This window comes from Propithecus coquereli, unplaced genomic scaffold, assembly GCF_000956105.1.
Source record: "Propithecus coquereli isolate 6110/MARCELLA unplaced genomic scaffold, Pcoq_1.0 Scaffold117, whole genome shotgun sequence".
Taxonomy (NCBI): Eukaryota; Metazoa; Chordata; class Mammalia; order Primates; family Indriidae; genus Propithecus; species Propithecus coquereli.
The window spans coordinates 99,702-116,889 of NW_012135747.1; the positions used below are offsets into that span (position 1 = coordinate 99,702).

The 17,188-nt window shown below is 57.0% G+C and overlaps 1 protein-coding gene across 1 annotated transcript in view; it reads right to left on the minus strand.

Annotated features, from left to right (window-relative positions):
• The window catches only part of PALD1 (phosphatase domain containing, paladin 1), a 71,372-nt gene that overhangs the window by 4,842 nt on the left and 49,342 nt on the right, over positions 1-17,188 (minus strand). Inside the window, exon 18 of the mRNA XM_012658697.1 lies at positions 13,275-13,415. Coding sequence (XP_012514151.1) covers positions 13,275-13,415 — 141 coding nt within the window. The remainder of the gene's footprint in view (positions 1-13,274; positions 13,416-17,188) is intronic.

Sequence of the window (17,188 nt, forward strand, 5' to 3'; positions counted from 1 at the left end):
GGGTAGCTTGCAAGGGGACCTTGGAGACGGGGGCAGGGGTGGAAGGTGGACAGCAGGCTGTGCCGGGAGGGGCGAGGGGGCCAAGGCCAGAGCTCTGACTCCCTGGAGACAGAGTCCGAGCTGGATTCTGGTCCTGGTTCTGCTGTTAAAACTGTCAGCCCCCAAGTCTATGGAGGTGGGATTTCTCAGCCAAGTAAGCTGTAGAAGGCACCTGCAAACCGTGAAGGGCCACATCGATCCGTTCACTCATCGAACGGCGAGGAGACAGCCACACCATGCCTGTCACCAAGCCATGCACTGGGGATGCAAAGATGAACCCCGTGCAGGCCCTGCCTCCAAGATGCTGGGGGTCAGGAGTGGGATGCGGAAGATCGTCTGGAAGCAACCAGAGTGGCCGCATTTGGGGGTGGAGGAAGGGCAAGTAACTGGACCAGGGAGGCCTGAGAGAGGCGGTGCCATGTGAGGTGGGCTGGGAACGGGCAGGTGGCCTGAGGGTGGGAGGGCAAGCGGAAGGCAGGAAGGAGCCAAAGAATGAGCTGTGTCCCCAGGGCACCCCCAGCCCTGGCAGACAGAGGGGGAGGAGCTTGTGGCAGCAGGGGAGGGGCGATGGGGGGGCCGGAGGGGGCCAAGCCAAGACCTGACCTGCAAGGAGGCCAGTGAAGGCTCCTGGTGGGTGCGAGGTTGGGAACGGCCCCGTGTTGCGGCAGGAGAACGCCCGGGCAGGTGCAGGTGGGCTGCCTGCTGTTTTAAGCATTAACTAAGCTTGTGCTCAAGAAAAAAAATCAATTTTGCTTAAAAAGCGAAGGCAAAAAAACCAAACGAACAAGTTTTACCTATTAATAAATACGAACCATGGCCAATACAACACGAGTCCGCCTATTTCCAAGGACAGACAGTCCACGCCGCCCTGCGTTCACCACCCCATCCCTCAGCCATTGCCATCCTTCCCCGCCTCCAACCAAAGCCTCCAGCCGATTTACAAACTGGTCCTTAGAAAGAAGGAAAGGAAATCGCCCAGGGCTCCACTGGGCAAGGGCCATTTTAAACTACTTTCCATTGAAGCGCTCGAGGCAATGTCCTGTGGGCGTGGACAGGCTTCAGCCCTGGACTTGGCCACATCAGCACCCTCCCCTCTGTGACCCACTCCCGTTGGGACAGAGAGACACAGGCAAGAATTAGGTCTGAGGAACATTCTCCGGGGTGGAGAGGTGCAGTGATTCCTTCCGAGCCCGGCTGGCAGGGGTGGAATTATCTCTAAATCCAGACCACTGCGTGAAGGTGATGTCTGACCCCCCCAGAAGGCTCTGTGGGCACACCCTGCAGATCGCACATCTGTGATTTGAGACAATGGCCCATCTTCCTATCAAGGCCTTGGTTTTCTTAAAACCCTCCCATGTTAGCACTGCCTGGGCAGGAGGACGGCTTGGCCGCCTCCTGTCGATAAAAATAGCAGAGCTGTTTTTAAACCGCCTGCAGGCAGGGCTGTCATTAGCTGCGGTGGAGCCGGATGAGGCTGCCTCGTCCACTGGACCGAGCCCTAAAATAGAAGGGGCCACGACGCTCAGCGAGGGCTCTGGGCACTTGAGGCCTCTGTAACCTCCGGTGTGCCTGGCATCAAGGCAGGCCCAGTGTTGCCTGCGGTGGCTGTCGCAGAGTTCTCTTTACTGGGCCACCAGGAAGAGGCCCACTGAGGCGTGGCTGGAGAGCCTCCCCAGGCTGTACAGGGAGTGGGCGTGTGTCCAGGTTCTACTATGTGCCACGTGCCAGCCCGAGCATGTCACACTCTGATCTGATGATTAGACTCTAACACACTCCCGTGGCAGCCCCACGAAGGAGGAGGGACATCCACGCTATTTTGCAGGTGAGGCTCGGCAAGGTTAAGTAACTGCCCAAGGTCACCGAGTGCTGAGCTGGGGCATGAACCCAATACCCAGGCTCTTCCTACCACCTTATCCTCTCACCACAGTCATGCCCAGCCACTCCCCACCTCACTCGTGCCTCTGTACCTTTCCCACTCTGTTCCTCCTGCCTGGAACACCCTTCCCCTCCGCCTGGCCTGGCCCAAGACAAGCCCCCACTCTCGCGAGGCCCACTCTGAGCACTCCAGCCCCCTCTGCCCTCAGTCTCCACCTTTTAACTAAACATCGCATTTCGTTCCATCTCGAGGTTTCTAGCTGCGCACCGAGGCAGGATCTGTCTCTGCAAACGATGATAAGCCCGGGGGCAGGCACCAGACCACAGCTGGGGCTTCTCTAGAATTGGTACGTAGGAGGCACTTGTGGCCAACGAGCACTCACTCCCTAGGTCACCTTGCCCGGTCTTACAGCTGCAGTATCATCTAGAATCTAGGTTCCGGACAGCTGCCAGGACTCCAGACTCAGACGCGCCCACTCGAGGGCTCCACATGGACGTCGGTCGGGCACCCCAAACCCACAGAGCACAGCCCGGCAGACTTGCTGAGCGCTCCCCAGGCCCGCTGCACCCACAGCTTGCCCACCTTAGTGACAGTCCCTCGTCCCAGCTGCTCAGGCCCAAACCTGAGATTTCTCCTTCACTTCCCCCTTCTCCACCCCACAGCCAACCAATCAGGAAACCCCGTTGGCCCTGCTTCAAAACACTTCCAGAAGCTGCCCGCCTCTCGCCACCCTGGGACAGCCCGACTGTCCTCCCTGCCATGCCCCACCCCCGCTGTCGTCTGTTCCTGACGTTGGTGCCTGCCAGGAGCCTGCCCTGGCTCCCCTCGCAGACAGCTCCGTCTCAGGGCCTTTGCACTTGCCATGTCTTCCTTCTGGAACATTCTTCCCCCAGCATGGCTCCCTGCCTCACCTCCCTCAGGTCTGTGTGCAATGCCACCTTCTTTCCGAGTCCCTGCCTGACCCCCTATTTAAAACTGCAGGACCTCGCATGCCCCCCACCTCACCTGCCCCTTCTCCCAGACGCACCACTGTCCCACGGACCACAGCCCTCGCTGTGCTTGGTTCATCGTGGGTCTGCCCACCAGAGTGCAGACCCCAGGAGGCAGGGGCTTTTATCTTTTGTGTGTGCAGCATCTCCAGCACCTAGTACAGTGCCTGGTACTCAGTAGGTGTGTAATAAATGCCTGTTGACTCAATGATGACTAGTGCTTGCATCTTGCACGTTCATTAATCCCAGCCTCACAGGATATCTGGGGTTGCCTACATTGACCCCTTTGCTTTCCAGACAGTGAGGCTGAAGTCAAAGAGGTGCACTAACCCCCGGGGTCACATGGAGAGCTGGCAGCAGAGCCCAGGTAGGAACCCAGGCCTTCGGCCCACTCTTGCTAGGGACGGTAGGGACTGTGTACTTAAAACCTGGATGCTGCTCCGACTCAGGGGAAACCAGAGCCCCAGAGGAGAAGAACGAAGGGCCAGTGAGACCAGGTTCAGAGTCTGTGTCCATGCGAACCAGACGACCACCCTCCCCATCACTGGAGCCTCCCTGCTGTCCCGACCCACTCAACGGGAACAAACGCGGCCTGGTGACTTCTGCCTCCAGCTAAGGCGGGGCCCTGGCTGGGCAGGCAGCTGGCAGCCCTCAAAGATGGCCAGTCACTGACGGGTGGGGCTGCAGAGCTCAGACCCCACCCGCACACCACCCCTCTCCTTGGCAGACTCTGGCTGCTTCTGGTGGGTGTCCACGGAATCCCTGCAAACTGCGTCTTTGGGCCTGCCTGGCGGTGGGGCCTCCAGCATAGGAAGCTTTCTGCCCCTAACCCCTGGAAGGGAGAAAATGGTCCTCAGCCCATACAGGTAACTGATTTCCTAAAATGTCATATTTCATTCGGTACTTTCAAAGTACAAAGGGACTGGACCTGGCACCGTGGGCTGCTCTGCACGCCATTCCTCCAACACTGTCCCCAAGACGGCTAGGCCAGGCACTGGGATCAGCACTGACAAGACGCGGTCCTCTCCTGCAAGAAAACCACTGCCCGTGCACACAACCCACGGAGTCTGCCTGGTGGCCTGCCACTGCCCACCACACCCCACACGCCCCACTCCCATCTCCACCGGCCACAGGCTGGTCTGCACCACCACCCCCAAGGCAGGCAGAGCAGAGGCAACAACTTCAGGTGACAGATGGAGAAACACGGGCCCAGGCAGGCCAAAGTGACTTGCTCAAGGTTGCACAGGGAGTTCCTGGCAAAGCCAGGGCTAGAACCCGGGGTTTCCAACCACCGACCCAGGGCTCTATGGCATGCTACAGAAGGGTCCCCTGTCCTGGAAGGCCAAGAACGGGGACAAAGAACCAAAAGGTATAGTGAAGGTGGCAATTAGGTTTTCCTATTTATTATGCAACAATTTGTTCAACCTTCTATCCGTCCACTCACTAGACAGACATCTGTGGAGCCCCTACTTGTGCCAGGGAGGGTTCTGGGGTCAGTCAGGGTGTCAGAGGCAGCCCCCTTGCAACAGAAAGAAGTACCTCTGCTGACAACCACAACCCGGACCGAGAGAGCACGCACAGGGGATTATGCAGGGGTGGAGGGTGCGGAGACGCTGGCGTTGAGACTGAAACCCCTCCCAAACCACTGAAAAGTCCAGGCTCAATGGTGCACACTTAGAGACCGTGTCTGGCACACCATAGGCGCTCAAGGGATGTCTATTGTTGAATAAATCAGGAAAGTCCCCCTGCAGGGCGGAAACGGTTCCAGCTTAGCTTACAATGGGAAGGAAGGGAGACGAGAGAGGTCTTGGCTACCAAGGACGTGTGCCCTACACACACACACACACACACACGCGCACGCGCACACGTGTGGGAAGCAGCCCTTTCCTTGGGTCGTATTTTATGTGACAGCTCACAGCATTCCAGGGCTGCTGTCACGGCAGAGGTCCTGCCCTGGAGACTCATTACCTATTGGAATGACGTCTTCTGGGAACAACTCTGGCCACACCAGGGTCTCAGAGAGGCTGAGAGAGACCCCCCCTGGGACTCAGAGCCAAAGCTGTCTTGCTTTATATTTTTCTTAAAATATAAATGACCTTAGTCCTTGGGGCACCGAGCCGATCTCCCTGACCTCTCGGCAGCTCCTTTACGGGGCCACCACAAATGCCCCCTGGGTCGTGGCTGCCACAGCAGAAGGGAAAGGAATGCAGACCGAGGAGCTGGGAACCAGGCCTGGTCCTGCCTCCAGTCAGCCACAAAACTTCAATAGGCCTCAGTTTCTTCCTCGGTAAAATGGGTCTAATAAAATCCCATTAGGTGAGCTCTTAGAAAATTTAAAAAGCACTGCTCAGAGTTAAAGCATTACAGTCTTTATAACATAAATTTTCACTTGAGACCAAAAGACATTTTACTTCTCCCTTATGTGGGTACCTTCACCTCAGATTTTCTTCAAACTTTTTCTGAAGGGAAGTTGGGAGACACAGTAGACTATTTTAAATACGGAACAGTAAGAATGAATGTCACCAGCCAAAGCCAAGGAAAAGAGCCGCTGGCATTAATGATTCTAGCAGAGCTTCCTCCAGGAGCCCTGACCTTGGTTTCTGTCACAGATACTTTCCCTTCCCAAGCCCAAGAGGAAACAGCTAGCTCACCAGGCGGTGCCACCGCCGGCAGCCAGCCGCGGCCTTCGCACGTCTCACGCGGTGGCGTAGTTCAAACAGTTTTCTGTCCTTCCTCTTGAGGTGGTTCCTAAATGCCCTGAGCATCCTGGCCCTCTCACACGCACAGGGCGACAGGTCTCGGCCCAACCTCACAGGCGGTCTGGACAACGGAGGCGGCCGCGCTGTGGGCTGCAGCCCCGAGGCTGGGCGCGGGGGACAGGCCTGGGCCGACAGGGGCCGAGACTGTTCGACCAGGGCAGGTCTGTCCCACTGGAAAATGTCTGGTCCCACCACCTCCCACCACGACCTGTGTCTGGGATGTCTCCTGTCCGCTGGCCTTCTCTCTCCTACTCAGAGTGGTATCGCCTCAAGGGCGAGGGCCATGGCCTCCAGGTCTTACTTCCCCCACAGTGGGGCTGAGGTGGGCAAGGAGAGGTGACACTGTGCCCCCTCCTTCTTGGGAGGCAGCATGGCATGGCGGAGGGGCCCGATCTGGGAGTCGGGGTCCGGCGTCTTGGCTTCCCCCTGCCATCTGCCAGCTACATGTTCCCGGGCAAGCCCAGTGCCTCCTTCCTCAAATGTAAAAATGGAACTAACATTAAAACCCGCCCTTCATCATACACAGGCACAGGGTGAGGACCGGGCCCCGCTGTGGTTGTGAAAATGTATGTCAGCCTGGTGTGGGCTCCTGGCGGGCTAGGTCCGAGTGGGCCAAGGAGCTGTCAGGGCATGCGGGGCCCTGGGCTCCAGCACTCGACTCCCGGCCTCCCCCCAACCCCATCAGCCCCTTCCTGGTTCTCCTCCCCGCCCACCCCCAGCCCAGTCACCCACACCCTCCCCACAGACCCCTAGCCCATCCGAGTCTAGAGGAATGTTAGGCCTCGCTGAATGCAACATCGTCACCCTTATTTTCAGACAAGCACCTTCCAAACCAACCCATCTTCTGAAGACGGGAACTCGGGGAGAAGGCGCACACAGAACCCGCTGGTCTGTCCCGCTGTGCCCCCGGGGGCTCTCTGGAAGTACTGCAGTGAGTTAACGCAGAAGGAATGAGGGAATCAACAGGTCATCATTCTGCAAATTCCGAATGAAATAAGAAGCCCAGGTAACGCGCGCTGGCGTGTGCCGGTCACAGCAAGGGACAGGAGGACCTTCCAGGCCCCGATGGTAGCACACGGCACCCCTCGTAACCATTCCAGCCACACTGAGCCAGAATCTCATCGCGCCTCTGGCTCTGACGGTTTACAGGAGGCACAGGCCACCCCAAACCCAGGGACGCCACTAGCAGAGGTAGCTTCGGGAAGCCTAGGCAGACAACCAGGTTACGGAAACAAATAGCTTTCGGAGGGAAGGAGGACTGTTTGAGAGACTTAATGGCCAACTGCAGAAAGACTTTTATGAGACCAGTGAGAAAATCTGGATAATAACTAGATATCTCATGATAAGAAATGACTGTTAAAGGTCTGATAATGGCGGTATGGTTACCTTTTCCAAAAAATCCCCCTTCTTTAAAGGTATGTGCTGAAATATTCACAGAGGAAACAGGAGGCCTGGGACATGCTCTAGAACAATTGTGCGCAGAGGCTGGAGGCCGGAGACGAAATTCCGTGGGCTGGGAGGTGGGCCCACAAGGCTCAGGAAATTATTCTCTCGACTTTGAATTTTTCTGTTTGAAACTTTCCAAAATAATTAAAAAAAAAAAAATAAGTTCCTACCTTTCAACTCATTCAATACTTCTTCTTCTAAGATTCAGTCTACAGAAATAATCCACACGGGTGAAAGAGCAAACACGCACTCTGACAGCCACATCACCACCCGTCCCGGAGAGCGGCACGAAGCAACCTGCAGGTCCACGTCTATGCAAGAACAGCACGTAAAACCGGCACTTGCACTCGGGTGCGTGTCAGGCGAACACTGAATGTGATGACTGACGTGAGAGCTTCTCAGCAAACGTGATAAAATGCCCATGAGCTGAAACTAATACTCCTTTGCCTTCTTTGGCCGACTAGAATATAAGCTCAGTGCAGCTTTGATCACTGGTCTATCCTCAGTGTTAGCACAGGTCTAGCACAGGACGCCACCACGTCAGCACGTGCTGGCTGAGCACATTTAGATGCAGGATCATCCAAGTGGGGCAGGCAAGACTTCCGGGGGCCCACCGCAAGCACACCTTTGAGAGAAGGTGCATGCATGTGCACAAAGACCAGAGAAAATGGCAAAAATGAAACCACTGCTGCATTGGCAGGATTCTGAGAGGCTTTGCTCTCCCTGGACCATGTAAGCCTTCAGTAATGCTGTAACATTGTCTTTATGACAACAAACAAGCCACAGCAGTCCTCACCCTCGCTGTGCAACCTCATCACGCAGATGGAGATGCACACTCGTGCTGAGCCCCCCTTTCTGATCCATAACAGAGTGACCTCCAAATTCTTCCACCCTTCCCCACTGAGGGCCTGGAATAGCTTTATTGCTGGACCAAGCACAAACGCCAAATTCCAGGAGCCATGCTCTTAATTGCTTATTATCGAAGCATAAGTTGACTGCTGGTGCTGGCAAGGAGCCAGGAAGGGGAAATTCATTGTCTGGGGGGTGAGGGGCAGGAAGCTGAGTAGCCAGGTGAGTAGCCACGTGCTGTTTAGAGTTTCAGGATGGCTGTGGACTCCTGGGAGGAAAGCTTCAGATGGGCAAAATGGGGACCAGACTCAGAATGTTCCCGGGCAAATGGAGCCAGTGGAGGCGGAAAATCCCTGCCCGAGCCTGGGCTCAAGTCCCCGTCCACCCAGAGGCTCTGGGGGGTCCGACCAGACCGAGGAGCAGCCCCTGCACACACAGCACCCAGGCCTCCTTGGAGCAGAAAACTGCAGACCCCACTGCAGGTCACCTGGGGACTCTGGCGTGAAACCAGAGGGCAGAGGTTTAACTAAACAGATGGTACCACAGTGAGACATGGCTGCCAATTTCCAGGAGCCAGTCTGTTGAAGCGAAGGGGTGGGGGAAACAGCTGCCTTTCTAGAGGCTCAGCAAGCCCCTGCAGCCCGCTAGGGCAACAGAGAGGAGACCCTCGGGTCAAGGGCAACATGGTCCAGGAGGGGAGGGGGGCTGGAGTGAGAATCTGCCTCTCATCCCTGCTCTGCCACCGGCTCACGTGGACGCTGGGCAGCCCACTCTCCCACTGCAGGCCCCACTGCTCACCTACAGGGAGCTCAGATGCTCCCTAAGGCCCTTTAGCACTGGAATCTGAGGGTCTACAGGGACGTTCTGAAGCCGGGAGTGGCACAGGACACGCTGGCCCACCGTGGATCCTCAGAGCCCTCCCATTTCTCAAGCACTTACTGTGTGTCAGTCGAGCCCTGTTCACACCTCCCCCGTGCGCTTCCCACACACTGCCCTGCCAGGGGCCTGAGTCCAGCTGGCAGGAGGGGACGCAGGCAGTCAGAGAGGCAGAAGATGCTCTGTCCAGCTCCCACATCCGTGTTCCTTGAGCAGTAGGCTCCTTCCCATCGGCACAGGTTCGGTACTGGGCCGTGTGGAACATAATAGAGCCCATTCCAACGTCCATCCAATCACGTGTCGCACGATGCAGAGAAACTGCGATTTTGCACATTTCGGAGATGCTGAACAGAATCTCCTGTGCACACACATGCACCTGCAGAGCTGGCCAGGGGCCTCATCTAATCTGAGGGCAGCTGGGACAGCTCAGACCACCCTGACCTCAGGCAGGACACTGGTCCAGGCCTGGCGGACCAGGATGCACAAGGTGACCTTGGAGGAGGCTTTCTGCTTTTCTAGCCAAAGGAACAGTAGCCTGGTTGTGAAAACTGTGATTCCCAAACCCAGGCCCGTGGGTCTGCAGGCCCACAGGAATGTAGAGATACGAATCTTTCCAAGGACCCTCCTCTATCCTGAGATGATATCCCTTCTATTTTTCTGGTATTAAAATAACCTTTCTTTTATGAAATGCCAACCACATTAGATGGTAGTTAGATTTTTAGATTTTTGTTTCTTTCCTTCCTTCCTTTCTTTAAAATGGACACATTTAACAAAATTACACGTTGGCAACCCTAGAAAGGTCCTTCCCTTTTTAAAACTGGTCTGTGAAATCCCAGCGACTTGGATTAAGGTCCCTTCTAGATCGTCCTTTGTTCTCTAACACCACTTCCTGGAGGCCATGGCGTGATGCCCTCTGAGATCGCAGACTGCTCAAAAATCTTACGCCCAGAGCCATGAAACAGAATTCTGCTCCCTCCTTTCAAGGGATGGCACAAGCATTATGTGACAGCCTCCAAAAAGGGGCCCCGATTGTCCTACCCCAAGGCCAGGTCTCCCTCATGCCCCGAGGCTGAGACAGCCCAGGGCGCGAGAGTAAACCACAGTGGCAGCAGAAGGGACAAAGCCAGAAGGGACAGGGCCGACAGACTGACTTCCTCCCCGACCTGAGGCTGGGCTGGAGGAGGAAACCGGGGCTTCCCTGTGGCCGGCCCTGCCTGCCCCGCAAGGGGAACTTCACCCTTGAGGCAGCCTTGGCTGAGACCCAAACCTGGGGCCACGGAAACGAACCCCCGCTTAGATCTTAAAGCCTCTTGCCCATGGTGGCCCTTCAGGGGGCTCTGGTCCCAAAGACCCCCAGCCCCAGGGGACTGAGAAAAAAACAATGACTACGTGGACCACAAACTCCCAGCCTGGTTCAAAAGTGAATCACTTCTTTCTTGCTGAATAAACCTTCCCATGTGCACCCACCACAACTCGACTTCCCTAAAAAGGCACTCTCGGGAAGCCCGAAAGAGGAATGTGTGGACTCGGGGAAGTGGGGCAGGGGGGCTCACCCTGCAGGCGGGCCCTGTCTGCGGGGCCAGGCTCTGACCACAGGTCTGTCCGGGGCCCTGGCAGGGCTGTGGATGGGGGAGGGGGAGGGGCTGCTGGAGGAGGGCTCCGGCTGCGTGGCTGTGTGCGGTCAGGGGCCCCCCAGGAGAATCAGACCTGACCACCCTCCCACCCCCGCCCAGCCTTTATTAGGCGACTGAGGGGGGCAGGGCAGTGCTGGAGGTGCCAAAGCCCCCACCCCATGGGACCCCTTGAGTAAGACCTGAGCGCCAAGTGCGAGCGCCCAACCGAAAAACACACACGGCGTTTCGACCAGGTAGAATCCCCACACTCAGTTACCTGCAACTGTGCCTGTGTCCTGGACGAGGTGACTGCAAACATGTTGACAACAGTCACCGTGACGACGACGGTGGCTGCAGAGGTGGTAGCTTACCAGCACCGACAAAGTCTCGGCAGTGGGGTCCTCCCGTCCTCTAGGCCTAGGGCTGGGGGTCGCAGGAGGACTGGGGTGCTGGCTGGTGCCCCAGCCATGGGAGACCCTCAGAGGGTGATGGGTGGAGAGCACTCTTCTCCCCTTCCCCCAACCGAGCAGGTCTAATGCCACAGCCACAGGACAGGCCTCCCAGCCTCCCCAGTCTGTCCCCTCAATTCCATCCCCAGCATGGAGCCAGGGGAGCCCATGGAGGAGTCTGCTCAGATCTCCCAGGGGCTGCCCGGCCCAGAGCAAGCTGCTGTGACTTTGCTGAATTGGATGGAACAAATCCTTTCAATAAAGGCCTCAAGACCACAGGTTTCCCACTCAGCTCACTGAGGCCACCTGGTGGCCATACTGGGGAATGGCTCTGCATCTTGCCCCTGCCCCTCCAGAGGCCCTGGGATGGGCTCAAGGACCCCCATCCTCCTACCACTGAGGACGGCGTCACCCTGGCCTCTGGAATGGGGGTAGGTGGCTACGTGGGGAGCAGGTGAGAGTCCTCCACTGGCTCTGCTTCCTCCCTTCTCATTAAAACAGCCAGAGCAACCACCTCTAAACAGCTCCAACCACAGGAGCCTTCCCTCCCACTGCCAAGGGAGGAGAGCCGACCTACCCACCCAAACTCATCTCTGACAACTGACAAGACTGGTGGGCATCAAACCACCTGAACTGCCCTAAACTCGCTTTGCACCCTCCGGCTTCTCCTGCCTGACATGCCTTCCTGGGCTCTCCAGCGGGGTGTTCAAGGCCAGCTCGTAGGAGCTCTCTGCGCTCCACGCCTCAGGCCCAGCTGTGCCCCGCCGCACCCTCTGGGTGCCTTACATGACACCCAGGGCTGTGGAGCTCAGAGGAAGGGAGGGCCCGTAGGCTCTGGGAGTCGGGTGGAGAGGGGGCTCTGACAGAGCCTGGCCAGCGAGGGGTGTGGGGCCTGTGGGGCCTGGAGCAGGGCTAGGCATCCCGTTTTATTTACTCGGGCCTCCTGCTGTGGGGAAAACTCAGCCGCAGCTCTGCCCTGGCCCTGCCCTCTGGAAGTGCGAGGAGCTCAGCCTCTCGGCTCACTGCTGCCACCTGGTGACAACACACGAGACCATCGTGAGTGGGACCCAAAGGTAAGTCAAAAGAGCCTCAGGATACAACCTAACTGCTGGCCCTGGAAAAAACACATCTATCTTCCGAAGTTCAGCAAAGTGCATCTTCTAAAACGCCTCAACCCCCATTTCCCTCCCCACATTTGGCAGCTTCTTAATCTCTGCAAACTCCCCTCCGAACTGGACTCTGGTCTTGGACCCAGTCTGACCCTAGATGCCCTGCTCTGCCTCCAGCCAGGCACCCACCCTTTGCCCCAGTCAGGGTCTGACCCATGACCTTGAGCAAAGGCTGCCTGATTCAGTCATTTCCTGGACATGCACCCAGCTGCGGACTCAGCATGGGGGGCTGTTTTGGAGCAGGCCCCCTCTCTGCAGGGGCCACAGAAGCTGCCCCTGAGACTAGCTGGCAGCAGCAGAGAACACAAGGCACACACTGCCCCTCCCAGAACCATGGAGCACTCGCCCCTGCCCACCTGCTCCCGCGCTGCCCCTCCCACTCCAGCCCCAGCCTCTGCCCCGGCAGCCAGACAGTCACCGGGCAGGTCAGCACGCTCCACACAGGGCCAGGGCTGCAAACGCCAATGCCCAGCAGGTCAGGGGACCGGGCCAGGAGGGCCAAATGAGACAGAGCAGGGAAGGCTGGGGACCAGCACAGACTCGAGGCACATTCTTTCCAGACAGGCTGAAAATCCATATTTTTTATATAAAATCTGAGCTGTTACGGAAACGTTATTTTTATAATTTAATGAGTTATTCAAAAACAATTTTTAACTGAGCAGACCAAAAAAAACCCATCTGGGGGCCAGCCCGCGGCCTGGGGCAGCACAGACACACACGCATCCTGGGGTGACAGCCAGGACTCCGCCCGGCAGCATCAGCTGTTAAATACTACACTGCTTACCTGCTGGTCCTCAAGCAGCGGCTCCTCAAGACCCCAAGGACCTCCACCCACACACCAACCTACTGTCCAGAACCCCTGGGCCCCCAGGAATCTAAAACCTAGCGGGTTAACACCTGGCACCATGAGGGGGTTGGGTGTTCAATCCGGTTGGTCACATCTTTGGTCCCAGGGCCGCAGCAGTCTTCAAATACTCTGGTCGTCGCCCCTGCACACACCCCACCGTGCGCTGCAGCACCAGGTGGGAGTGGCCGGGCCTGGGCATGTGTCCATCTCAGGGATCACCTCCACTTCCAGAAGGTGGAAAAGGGACCGAGAGCCAACGAGGGGCCCAGGGGACCCCTAGCAATCTCAAACCCACGTCAGCCACAACCCGGGCTGTGCACACCCCGAGGGCACCGGGGCGGGGCGGGACGGGGAGGGCTCACCTGGCGGTAGGTGCAGATGATGATTTCCCGCAGGTGGTAGTGCATGGGCGTCATGGTTTCGCTGACCGTGTCCAGCGCGGCGTCCACCTCCTTCTTCACACGGTGCCCGTCGGGCAGCAACTGCACCACCGTCATCACTACCTGGGGCCGGAGGAGGGGTGGGTGAGAGCCTCGGCCCGGCACCAGCCCCGCCCCACCAAAGCGCCACACAGGGCGAGGGCACAGGCCCTGACCAGAGCCCCGCCTGCTCCTCGGGTCCCAGGCTGGGGCCCGCGAGGGGGCTTCCCAGACATCTCTGGGGCTGGGGTTCCCAACGTACCCTTTATTTTTCTTTCATAATTGAGATTTGTGTACAATTCTTAATGTAAGTCCTGAGAAATCTAAAAGCCATGTATGGTAATTCTTTTTAGATATTCCAGTGACTTTCCAGCTTAAAATCTGGAGGCAACTTTTCTTTAAGAGGATATCAAGTACTAATGTCTGCAAACGTTGATAAGCTGTTGCCTAAGTCTCACCAAGCCGTAATTTAATACCCGAGACACTGCGTACTCCAACTCCAACCTGCCACAGCACGTTAGGAAAGTCATCAGGAAAACCGGACCACCTGACCAAAGGTGTTACAGAGCGCGCGCAATTCTGCCAGGGAGAGCCACGGACAAGGAGTGGTTTTCTTTAGGAAAAAATTCTAATAAACGACATGGGAATAGAAGTAATTTTAATTGTTCAAGACATGTTAAATGCATGACTGCGACTCTGAACTGCCGTTCGGTATGCTTTGTGTACAGGATGTAAACACCGCCTCCCGCACACCTGTGGAGTGCTAAGCTGAGCAGGTGCTCGTTTCTTCAAGCCAAGAAACCTGGCTTCAAACGAAACCTCATCCAGAACGCATATCTATGAATCGGTTAGTTGTCACATGCTAGGGCTGGTGGGCTGAGGAGGGGGCGCATGACAAGTCCATGCTGGGGTCCTCCTGGCCTCCTCCCAACCCAAAGTGGCCCCCAGGCACTGTGGGGACGCCTGGCTCTGGGGAACCCAGCAGGGACACCGCTCACCTGATATAAGCCCCTTTCACTCCTGGGAAAACTGAGGCCTGGGCAGGTCACCCTGGAGGGCAGGGCTCTTCCCCCAGCCCTCCAGCCCTGCCCTCTAGCCCCACCTCCAAATCTGTCCACACTGCACGCCTCCACAGCCAGCAACCCCCCAAACACCCACACCCCCTCCCACCTACAGCACAAGACCCCCACAGGGGGCCCAACCCCCCCCCCCGCCCCCACGCCCCCCGGGGGCCAGACAGGTCTCAGGAAAGTATAAATGTGAGTCATTCCCAGGCTCAGCCTCCTCACAGCTCCCGCGCACTCGGCCTGAAAGCTGACCCAGGTCTATGGCCCGGCCCCCCTTCCTCTCCAGCTTCACCCAGAGCCCCTCCCCGCAGCCCACCCCGACACCTGCATGTCCTTGCAGAGCCCCGCAGTCCGTCGACAGCCACCTGCTCATCTGCTGCTCGCTTTCACTAAGCGGGGGATCCCCAGCACCTGGAGAGGCACCTGGCACCTGCTGGGCGCCCCATCAACAGCTGCCCCACGAATGAAGGCATGAACACCTACCCTGACTCGCTCTCGCTCTCTCTCTCGCTCCGGCTGCCCAGGGCGAACAGGGAAAGGGCTCTCCCTGCGTTTCTCAGCAAGGCCTGGCCCAGGACAGCGCACACCAGCAGGCATGCAGTTGCACCCCAGCGGGAGGAGAGAACTGAATAGTCTGGAAGGAACTAGTGGTGGGTTTGGCTCAGGCTGCGCCCAGGGGATGGGGAGGAAGCTGCCCAGTCAACGCCCCAAACCTGGGCTCTGAGCAGGTCCCCAGGAGGGTACAGGGGACTGTGTCCGCTGAGGGGCTCCTTGGGCAGAGGGCTACAGCTTTGCGCAGGAAACCCGACTCCTGGCCTCTCTTCTGAAGCTGCTCCTCCCCTGAATTCTACATCTCTGGCTGTCACCACCACAAAGCCAGAAACCCAAGGTCATCCTAGGTGCCCTCCTTGCCCCACACCCAGTGACCCCCAAGACCTACCAATTGGGACTAGGCTGCTCCTGCCCGCCCCACAGCCCCCCTCACTTGGCCCTGCCTGGCCCCTCCACTCCACGCACCCCTCCCACAACTGCCGGCCGGAGTCCCCACACTGAAAGTCCCATCGTGACCTCTGCTGCCTCCTTGCTGGCCTCAAGGCCAAGGTCAAACATAGTACGGCCCTCCAGGGTCTTCACAATCTGGGCCACCCCCCAGCTAATCACAGCCTTACACAGTTCCTGACCTTCCAGAATCCCTCCTTTGCATACTTGATCTCTGCCCACTTCCCTCACCAGCCACACTTGCTCATCTTTCCAAAACGTGCTCAACTATCACCCCCTCCACGAAGCCCTCTCAGGCTCCCGCTGCCACACCCTCAGCCCTCAGGCCTGATGTCTGCTCTGGGCTTCTCCATGCTCTAGAGCGCACCCCTCCAGACCGCGGGCTCAGTAAATGCCAAATCAACTGCAAAGGAAGCTGCTCCAGACACAGGACAATATGGGGGTGGGTGAGGATGGGGGTACGGGAGTATCTTTGGGTCACATGATGTAACTTTGGAACCCAGGCTCTGAGGTCCACAGCCACCTCTCCACTGTGGCTCTTGGGTAATGCACTTGGCTCCCTGTGCCTCAGTTTTCTCATCTGCAAACTGGGAGTGGTAAGGGCACCTACCCCTCAGGACTGTGAAGGGGGAAGGGTGTGCACACAAACTCCTAGCACAGGGGCTGGTGAGGAAGGAGTCCTAACTACCACATCCAAGGGAGGAACACGAAGACTAAGAATTCAGGTGGAAAATAAGCCCCTGCATATACAAGCAGATGGTTTTCAACAAGGGTGCTGAGACCACTCACTGGGGAGAGGACAGTCTCTTTGACAAACAGTGCTGGGAAAACAGTATCCACGTGCAACACAACGGGGCTGGACCCTTGCCTTACCCCATCTGCAAAAATGAACTCAAAATGGATCAGAGACCGAAACATAAAAGCTAAAACTATAAAAATCTTAAGATAAAATACGGGGGAAAAGCTTCATGACTTCAGACTTGGCAATGATTTCTTGGATATAACACCAAGAGCACAGGCAACAAAAGGAAAAAATAGACAAACTGGATTTCAGCAAAATTAAAAACTTGTGCAACAAAGGACACGCTCCTAACTCCCACAGTCCCTGTTATAACGCTGGGCACTTTAGGCCTCAGGGGCAGCCTCAGGAGACAGAATCTGACTTCTCCTGCCCCCTGGCACCTGCCCAAGGCAGAGCTGTAATCTGTGAGTCCAAAGACCCTCATTCCAGACAGGGTCCTGCCTCACAGCCTGGAGGGAGGAACGCTACACAGAGAGGCCAGGAAGAATCTGAACAGACAGGCCTCGCTGGGTTTAGATCATGTGCTTTTTGTCCAATCCCATTTCTACGAGGTTGTCATGAAGCCTCTGCAAAAACCCAAGAGGACTGGGTTTGGAGAGCTTCCAGACAGCTGAACACAAGGAGGTTCCCGGAGGGTGCTGTGCCCAGGGAGGGCATGGAGGCTCCGCGTCCCTTCCCCCACAGCTCGCACCATGCATCTCTTCATCTGTGTCCTTTGTAATATCCTTTAAAATAAACCAGTGAACATGTTTCCCTGAGTTCTGTGAGCCACTCTAGCAATTTCATCAAACCCAAAGAGGGGGTTATGGGATCTCTAACTTATAGCTGGTCGGCCAGAAGTTCTTGGAGGTCAGGATTTGCAACTGGTGTCTAAAGGGAGGGGGCAGTTTGGGGGACTGAGCCCTCAACCTGTGGGATCTGACACTATCTCCATGTAGACAGTACCTTACTTAAATGACAAGACGCCCAGCTAGTGTCTGCTGCTCAGT